The sequence below is a fragment of the Talpa europaea genome, assembly GCF_964194135.1.
Source record: "Talpa europaea genome assembly, chromosome: 9".
Taxonomy (NCBI): Eukaryota; Metazoa; Chordata; class Mammalia; order Eulipotyphla; family Talpidae; genus Talpa; species Talpa europaea.
In genome coordinates, this window is record NC_140076.1 from 1592326 (window position 1) to 1601318 (window position 8993).

An 8993-nucleotide genomic window follows, 5' to 3' on the forward strand; every position below is an offset into this window, starting at 1 on the left:
CACGGCCCCTCGGGCTTGTGGACAGATGTCCCCGCCTGCGTCATCTGGTGCCCGCCAGGCCTGTGCGGAGGGGCGCCGCCTGATGGGTGCTGGTCGAACGGGGTGAGGACGGAGGCCCGCTGGGTGCCCCCCGAGGAGGGCGGGTGGCGAGTCCTCTCAACTCCCTGGTGCCATGACCCGATCTGGGTGTCTTCCCAAGGGGCTGTAATGGAGAAACTTGAGGTGGACGCGTGGCTGGGATGTTTCTGGGAACCACGGGGGCCGGGATTGCTAGAACTCCCCCAGTTCCCATTCCAGAAACCAAGAGCTGTCTGGTTGGGCCCTCTGGGAGACCTTCGGGGCGCCAGCTCTTCTCAGGCCCAGTCCACTGGGCACCGGGCTGCTCGCGGTGGCTGACCTCATGGGCTGGAGGCTGTGGCTGGCTCTGAGGCCCCCTCCATGGCCAGTGGACACGGCAGAGGACAGCGAGCCGTGATGGTGGGCGGAATGGTCAGCCCGAGCCCCAGCTTTCACCAGCTGCTGAAACAGGCCCTTCCTGCTTCACTCACAGGCCAAGCCCCCGCCGGTCACTCCCCTGACTCAGGGGTCTGACACCACAGCCCTGGGGCCGGCTCTGGCTGCTGGTTCCGCAGATGCAGCTTGACCAGCATGCGGTAGGTCTGCTGCCCGCGCCGTGGCCCTGGATGCCCACGCCACATGGTGGGGAGTCAGCCGGAGTCCAGCCGCCCAGAGCCCAGAGCGTCGGCTCCTCGGCGAGGTTGGCCCACCCGGGTCCTTGAGGGGCTTCAGGGAGGAGACGACCCTGGCACCGGGGAGCATGGGGTGGGCTGGACGCCATCTCCCTGCTCTTGGGAGCCCACCCCTCAGAGAGGGCCGTGCCAGGCCCCCCGCGACTCCTCTTCCAGCCGCGTCCCGCCACAGTCGTGCCTGCGCCATCATGGCTTTGCGTCCCAGGCCTCTCCGCAGCCCTGGTGGCTTCTGCTTGGGCCCAGGCGCCCGCCAGGCCCAGGCTCTTAGGCTCAGACCGATGGCTTTGCCAGCGACGTGTGCACAGGGCAGGAGGAGGGCACGTCCACCAGTTCACTCCCGGAACGTGGCCCCTCCTGAGCTGGGCCTGCGGTCGGCCCCTGCCCTGCCCAGCAGCACAGCCTCCCGCCCTGGCTCGGCCGCCACCACCGGCCCCAGACCGGACAGGCGCGGAGAGCAGGCCGAGCGTGACTGGGCACGTGTGAGGCTGCGTCCCCAAGGCCCAGCTGCCGCCGTCATGCGCCCGGCGATCTCAGCTGGTGGTTAACCCACATATCATCGCCTCCAAATCTCCATTTGGCAAGTTGTGGGGAGAAATGTCACGCAGAAGGCAGGGGAAGGGCCTCCAAGCAGGCAGACTTGGGGATTATGTCATTACCTTCCTTCCTGCTCCCGTTTTAATTTTCTCCTTTGCAGGTTTAGATTGAATAACGTGTCCCCCGGCTGCCGGTGCAGGCTCTCTGCTGGGTGTGTGTGGGGGGGACCCGGGGGGGCCCCCAGGGCTCAGATGCACTTAGTGCCCACGGGCAGGAGGATGCAGCGTCTTGGCTCCCGGCCCTGCCGCTTTTCCCCCCAGACTTGAGCCCGGCGGAGCCTCCGTCCCACAGCATCCCCGCCGGGCGAGCTGGCAGCGGGCAGCTCTGCTGGGGCAGAACCTGGCAGTGCCCAGGACCGCCTCCGGCCCCCCGACTCGGAGTTCTCGCTCAGTGTCCGGCGGGCCTGGCCTCCGCTGAACCGGGCCGCGGCTCCTGCTGTCGCCCCCACTCACCCAGCTTTCTCGTCACCCCCTTCCACAGGCGCTGAGTTCTCTCACTTTGACCCAGAAAGTGACAGGTGAACCCCAAGAAACAAAGATTCAGCTTTTGCCACAGGGATCGAATGTCTGAGAGGCGACTGGCCTGGGGCCCAGAACCCCCGAGAGGGACGCCTGCCTCTAAGAGGGGAGAAGCTTGCTGTCCCCCAGCATGCAGAGGGGAGGGGCGCCGGGTGAAATGAGGGTGACGGAGTCTGGCTCCTGTGATGGTCTTGCCAGGGGCTCCAGAGCCAGGGCACGTCCTTGCGCTGGAGAATGTGCACGCATTTGCCTGTAGCCTTGAAGGGCGCCGTGAGCTCCAGCCCTGAGAACAGGTCCCGGGAGAAACAGGATAATACGGATCTGGGTGTTGCTGCCGCTGCTTGAAAACGCTGCTACCGTCATCACTGTCCTCATCGCTCCGCCGTCCCCACACCCCCCTCCCCGCCCCAGCCTCACCCTCATCACACCGTCGCCAGCGCCACCACCGCTGCATCGCCGCCCTCATCGCCACCGTCCTCAGCATCGCCCGCCGCCGTCACCAGCCTCCCCGCACCACACGGAGTCCAGACCCAGGAGGAGCCCAGGCGCGTCACGTGCGCCCGGCGGGCCCCTGCCTGGGCGAGGGCAGTGTGTGGCGGGAGGACAGGCCTGAGCAGCCGCCCCCCGGGGGTCTGTGCACCTGTCGCCCCCTCCCACTCTGCTCACGGGGGCCGAGCTGGGCGGGGAGCAGCCGCTGGACAGACGGGCCGAGGGACTTCGCGGACGCGCCCTGGCGGGCGAGGCTGAGGGCGGGCCTGGGGGCACGACGGGCTCGCACCACGGGCAGCCGGGCGGTCTCAGAGAGACGGCATTTCCCAGAGGTCTCTAGCGGCGATGCCAGTGGGCCCTGGTGCCCTGGAAGGTGGGAGCAGAGTCAGCCGAAGCTGCTGCCGTAGGTAGCGGGCACTGAGCGGCTGTGCCCCGAGGATGGGCCGTGGCCGGGGTGGTCAAAGCGGGCAGGTCTCGCCTGCAGCGGGTGCTCTGTGAGCACTTCCCGGGCAGCGGGTCAAGGGGCAAGCGAGGGCCGTGACGGGCATGCGTGTGCGCAGTGGTCCCGGGAGGGCCCAGCCCGGGGCTCAGGGCAGGGACCCCTCAAACACCGGGTCAGGCTGAACCGGCCGACAGCTGGCCTCCCGCTCATGCCAACTTGGAATCATTAGCGCCGCCCCCACGAGGCTCATACTCAGTGGAGAGGTAGCAGCTGCTGGAGACTGTGTCCTTGGGAGGCCGCCAGGAAGCGCACACTCTGACGCCCTCCGGGCTGGCACCACACGCGCTGTCCTCGCCCCAGCCCTCGCGCGTGGCGGCGGGTCCCTGCGGGGCACGGGTGCAGGGTCAGTGCCGGAGCAGGAGCTGCGGTGCGGGCCCCCGGCAGGGCTCCCTGCAGACCCTCCCGGCCTGGTCGCCGGCCCTTTGGGTGTGGTTCTGGCAGGAGACCGGGCCAGAGCCAGGCCTTACACTGCGGCAGGCAGGGGGCAGTGCCCGGGTCCTTGTCCCAGAGGTGTCCGTGTCATCGGAGGAACACACCCGGGGTGGGGACCAGGGTCCCGGTCTGCCTCTTCCGAGTCTGTGGCGAGTGGAAGGTGGCACAGCGGAGGGCAGAGGCGGGCATGGGGAGGGCCCCCCTCTCCCCCATCCTGGGAGGCGCTGGCAGGAGCTCTCGTGGGCTCGCCCTGCCTCTGGAGTAGCCAGTCCCCTCCCCGTCCTGCCGATGCCTCTCTTCACCCCCGCCCCCCACGCAGAGCTCCTTGGGGCTCAGGACTGCCCAGCGCTGGACCTGGGCCCTGACTCCCTGAAACCACATCAGGCAGTGAGCTTCGGGGAGGACTCTGGAAGCAGGGTCTCCTCCCTGAGTGGGGTCACCCCAGCCTGTGGAGTCGCTCCCCCAACTTTCCAATCAGGCCTGGACTGTCCTGGCTCCTCCTGGCCAGGAGAGCCCCTGGACTCGCGGCCCAGCCCCTGAGCGCGGGACCAGCTCCCGCCGTGGTCGGGGGGGGGGGGGGGGGTGGTGGGTTCCCCGGGCTCCTCGGCCAGAGTTCACCTGCGCAGGGGCGGGCTCGGCAGGTGTGAGCAGGACACAGCCACCCCGGCGGGTCACGGCTGGGGACCTGGAGCGGGGTGACGGGAGGCGGGCGCTGGGCCCTCCAGAACGGCAGGTGAGCCCGCCCCGGCCCTTGCAGCTCCCGGGCAGCCGTGCGGCGGGCCCTGCCGGGGCGGGCACCGGGCTCACCTGCTCTCTCCGCTCTGTCCCCAGGTCTGGCCGTCCATCAGATCATCACCATCACTGTCTCCCTCATCATGGTCATCGCTGCTCTGATCACAACCCTTGTCTTAAAAAACTGGTAAGGCTCCTCGGCCCTTCTGGCCTGGAAGTGGGGGGCTGGGGGCTCCCGGGAGAGTGCGCCCCGGGAGCTGTCTCAAGCCTGGCCCCTCGTCAGGGCGGGGGAGTTCCCGCTGCCCCGCAGCAGCTCACGTGGCCCGGGCAGCTGGGCGCCCCGACCAGGCTGGCCCCTGCCCCTGGCCGAGGCTGTTCCCCGAGCCCGGCGTGGCTGCGGCTGCTCCTGCTCTCCCCTCCACCTCCCCGTGGACGCCTCCCTTTGGGGTCAGGGTGCAGTGCACTTCCTGGCTTTGCAGCCGCGGCCGCCGGGCGGCCCCTCGCTGACCAGGCGTCCCTCTGCGGCGTGCGGCGGCCTCCTCCCCCTCGGCAGCTGCCGCGTTTGCTGAACTGGGTCACCGGCTGCCCCGGGCGCCTGCCTTGTCTGTGTCCTCCTGGAGACTGGCCCACATTGGGGCGGCCTTGCTGGGTGTGCCCGCCTGACACCCTGGGAAACGGGGACGGCCGGTGACCCTGCACTGCCGCCGCGGTGCTCTCGGCCCCTCCTCTGGGAACGTGCCTCCTCCTTGAGTTCCAGCTTGAGCCCCGCGGGCGCCCGCCCCCCTCCCCCCCTCCCCAGCGGCTCAGACAGGGTGTCGGGGGCGCCGCCTGTGCCGCCGGAGAGTCGGGGGGTGGGGGGAGGCCGGTCTCTGGTGTAGAGAGGGCAGAGGTGACGCCACCTGCAGAACAGAGCAGGCCTCACCCTCCCCAGCATGTGCTGAGCCTGCGACCCGGGGCCCAGGACTCTCTCTGGGGTAGAGCAGCTCCCTGCAGCGGGCGTCGGGCTGGCGCCGGGGCAGGCGGCCGCAGCATGGACCCCACCGGGCGAAGGAAAGCCCTTCCCGGGGGTCGGCAGCCTGAGACCTGCTGCGTGGGGGCGCAGGCCTCCTCCCTGCTCACCACCCGTGGCCGCCATCCCTGGATTCGCATCTGTCTTCTCACCATGTCTGCGCAGTGGCCTTCCGGCCATCAGGGGCAGGCTGGGGGCGGCCTGGACCCAGGGGAGAGGCTCCTGACCCCTGCGGCCCCTCAGTCCATGCTGAGCAGAAGGGGGAGAGGAGCGGAGGGACGTCCCCAGATCGGGGGCTCTCCTCTGAGCTACTGTCCTTGGAGAAGGTGGGGACTTCAGGAGTGGGGGGTCACCGGTGGTCTCCATCAAATCCCTTGGCCAACAAGCTCGGGTCTCCCGGGAGCCTCTGTGGTGCAGACGAAGGGCACTTTGGGGTGGGGTGCGGCGCGCAGGCAGTTGTCTCCAAAGACCCCACACCCACGTGGGCCGAGGGACACAGTCCAGTCTCGCTGCCTGCCTGTGGGCTGGGCGGGGGTGCTGAGGGCCAGAGCTCCCCAACTTCCAGACTCTCCCCCAAACAAGTACCTAGTCCATCCCAAAATGTCTGGTCAGCCACCCCAGCCCGTCCGTGATGACTTCCCACGAGGGTCCTTCCAGGCGTGGGTGGAGACCGGTCATCACCCGTCCAGTGGGCATCTTGGTGCAGACGGGGCCTCTGTGGGGAGGGCGCAGCTCAGCCCCTGCCTCGCCTCAAGCCCGGATTCCATGTCTGCACCGAAGCCGACCGTGGCCAGGGCGGTCTCTGCGGAGGGGCGGCCACGTGGCGTGGGGTGTCGCGTGACTGGCGCCTGGAGACGGAGGGGCTCCCGCCAGGCCCGGCTCGTGCTGGGGTCGCGGCCTCTGCCCGGCCCACCCGCCTCCTTCTCTTGCAGTTGCGCCCAAAGCGGGAACACGCGCCGGAACAGCCACCAGCGGAAGATCAACCAGCAGGAGGAGAGCTGCCAGAACCTGACGGACTTCACCCCCGCCCGCGTGCCCAGCAGCCTGGACATATTCACGGCCTACAACGAGACCCTGCAGTGCTCCCACGAGTGCGTCTGGGCGTCCGTGCCCGTGTACGCCGACGAGACGCTGCACCCCGCCGGGGAGTTCAAGTCCACGTTTAACGGGAACCGGTGAGCCGGGCCCGCCCGCGCGCTGGGCCCTGGGGGGCCCCGGGCAGTGGGTCCTGGGAGGCGCCTTGACCTCTTCCCCGGTCCAGGGGCACGCAGGCCGCCGGCGGGGAGACGAGGGGCCGGGCAGACGGGAGCTCACATTTCCACACCCATCGAGGGTCCCACGCGGCCGCAGTCGTGGGGGCAGCGCCGGGCGGCCCTGGGTCCCCGGGCAGAGCCTGCACCCGGAGGGCAGAGCCAGCCTGGGGTCGGGCGGCCCCTGCGCGTCCCCAGTCACCAGGGTCCCTCCCCGGTTCTGCCTCTGACCCCCGGCAAGACGTCAGCCAGGAATCTAGCAAAAACGTCAACCCCGACCAGACTCCCGGTTATTAAATGCTCTTTTTATTAATCACGTGTAATCCCTCAAAGAGGACGTGCCCCGAGCCCGTTCCTGGGAACAGCTGAGAAGCCTCGAGTCAGCTGCTCGAGGTTTATCCGGAATTAGATTAAAACATCAATAAGCCATTTTTTTAAGTGAGCTGGCACGCGCGCATCGTTTTGTAAATTAAAAAAAAAAAAAAATCTCCGACGACTTAGAACTCCTCGGATGGAATGAGCAGGGCGCCAGCTGTCAGCCGCGGGGACGCTGCGCCCGGGGTGAGCTCGAGGGAGGGGCCGCGCCTGTCCCGGGCGGGCGGGTATCCGGCTGCAGCGGCCGCGGCAGGGCCTGGTGCTGGCCACAGGCGCTCGGTGCCCTCGGCCTCGCCTGCCCCTCCTGGGCTCCCTCCCGGGCTCTGCCGACTTCCCCGCCTGAGGCGTCCTTCTCGGCTGAGGCACGGACAAGCCTCACGCTGCCCTAACCCGGCGTGGCTTGCTGCAGCGACGCTGGGGGAATCCTCGGTTCCATCCCAGAAGGCCGAGTCCTCGCGGGATGGGCAACAGGGCAGCCGAGCCCTTTCCTGTCCATGTGGGCCAGACCCTGGCCCCCCCAGTGCTTCGCCGTGGGGGCGAGGAGGGAGTGGGCGCCAGCCGTCCATCCTGGGCTGTGGGACGCCCGCCCACCACTGGGTGGACAGCTGGCCGGGGCGCTTCAGAGGCAGGGCCCTCCAGCCACGCTCTGGGGACGCCCACTGGTCTTGGGGAAGGAAATATGGGGGACGTTTCAGAAGTGGGTTCTGCCCTCCCCTGGGTGTGTAGTAAAGTGGGGTGTCCACACTTGCCGGCAGAGACCCTGAGCTTCATGCCTGTCCCTAAAATTCAAAATACGCGTTCTGAGCTGTGGCGGCTGAGATGCCCACCCCGGCCCCTGCTCCCTCCCCGCCCCTGCTCCCCCACGCAGCCCTGGGGGCCCTGTCCCGAGGGCCTCTGGGCAAGGGAGGAGACTGAGCTCCAGCCTGGGGGTTCGGGAGGCCTTCCTGCCCCAGGCCAGTGGTCCAAGCCCAGCGGCCTCTGATGGGCTCTTTGGGCTGGAGGGGCGGCTCTGGGCCGGGCCTGGCGGCCCCTGGACATGCCCCAGCTGTGTCTCCTCTCGCCGCAGACCCTCGTCTTCAGATCGGCATCTTATTCCTGTGGCCTTCGTGTCTGAGAAATGGTTTGAGATCTCCTGCTGACTGGCCGAAGTGTTTTTTACGTCCCGGGGCTGGGCGGACGCCGCGTGTCTACTCTATGGTAGGTGCCTCTCCCGCGGGCCTCGGCGCCGCCCCGCCTCACGGCCCCGGCCGCTCGGGGGACAGGAGCTTGTGTCCACAGGCGGGGACCCGAGGGGCGTCCCTCTCCTGGGCAGAGCAGCTGGCCGGGCGCGGGGACCTCGGTCACACTCGCTGGACCTGCCTCAGGACGACCCCAGCAAGGCCGCGGGCCGCTGGGTGGGCCAGTGCCCGGGCAGCTGCGCGAGACCCCCGGCCCCACGCGGGCAGGGCCAGCGGCCGCCACTACTCCCGTCGCCTGCCTTTACATCGAGGCACAAAGCAGAATTAAAACACAGTTTTGAAATACAAAAGTCAGAGCTAAGAAGACAGCTGCCGGGGAGAAGGTGAAGGGTTGAGACGGCGCCTAATTCGACGCCGGAGCCGGCACCCGGCAGGACGGCTCCCCAGCACCGCTGGGCAGGGGCACGCACGCGGTGGCAGCCCTGCCGACGCCCAGACGCCTGCTCTGCTGCACCCGGCTGGCTGCAGGCAGTGCCCTCGCCTGAACTGCCCCCCAGCACGCAGCTGCGGCCAGGGCTGGCTTTGGCTGATCTGTGTTCCTTCCGGCTGCCGGGCGTCCTGCTCACCCCCAGGCCGTCCCTCCCCAACAGGTCCTGCTCAGCTCTGGTTGAGGTCTGGGGTGAGCGAAATAGGCTGTTACGCCCCCGGCCTCCGTGGCGTCCCCTGCAGCCTTGAACACAGGAGGCGCTTGGGGTGGGAGGGGTGCGGGCCTGAGGGTAGGCACCTGGAGTGTGGCGCGGGCTGGTGAGTGGGCACTTGGGCCTGGAGGCTGAGGCTATAAAGGCAGCGTCACGCAGAGCCAGAGTGTGGGGAGAGCACGGCGGGGCGCCGGCAGGGCCCGGAGACGCGCCAGGGAGCCCAGAGAGTAAAGATATGCGGGGGCTGCGAGGCTCCCAGCCCCCCGCCCTGCACTGGCTGCCTCACCGCAGATGGTGTGGAAAGGTCATGGAAAGCCTGTAAGAGCCCCAAGAGCTCCAGGACGCCCCTTTGCCCATCTGCCCGGAACCATGGAGAACCTGCCCAGGGCCTGCGGGCACCGCACGACTCAGCCCGTCCCGCACAAGGGGACACTCGCCACGGGGCGGTTAAGTGACTTGCTGGCCAG

The 8993-nt window shown here is 68.8% G+C and overlaps 1 protein-coding gene across 1 annotated transcript in view; it reads left to right on the forward strand.

The window, feature by feature from the left end:
- The window catches only part of AJAP1 (adherens junctions associated protein 1), a gene marked incomplete at its 5' end in the record, with an annotated part of 63645 nt that extends 55743 nt beyond the window's left edge, over positions 1–7902 (forward strand). The window contains 3 exons of the mRNA XM_084242563.1: positions 4116–4203; positions 5958–6200; positions 7717–7902. Coding sequence (XP_084098689.1) covers positions 4116–4203; positions 5958–6200; positions 7717–7789 — 404 coding nt within the window. The 3' untranslated portion in view covers positions 7790–7902. The remainder of the gene's footprint in view (positions 1–4115; positions 4204–5957; positions 6201–7716) is intronic.
- Positions 7903–8993: the final 1091 nt, after the last annotated feature.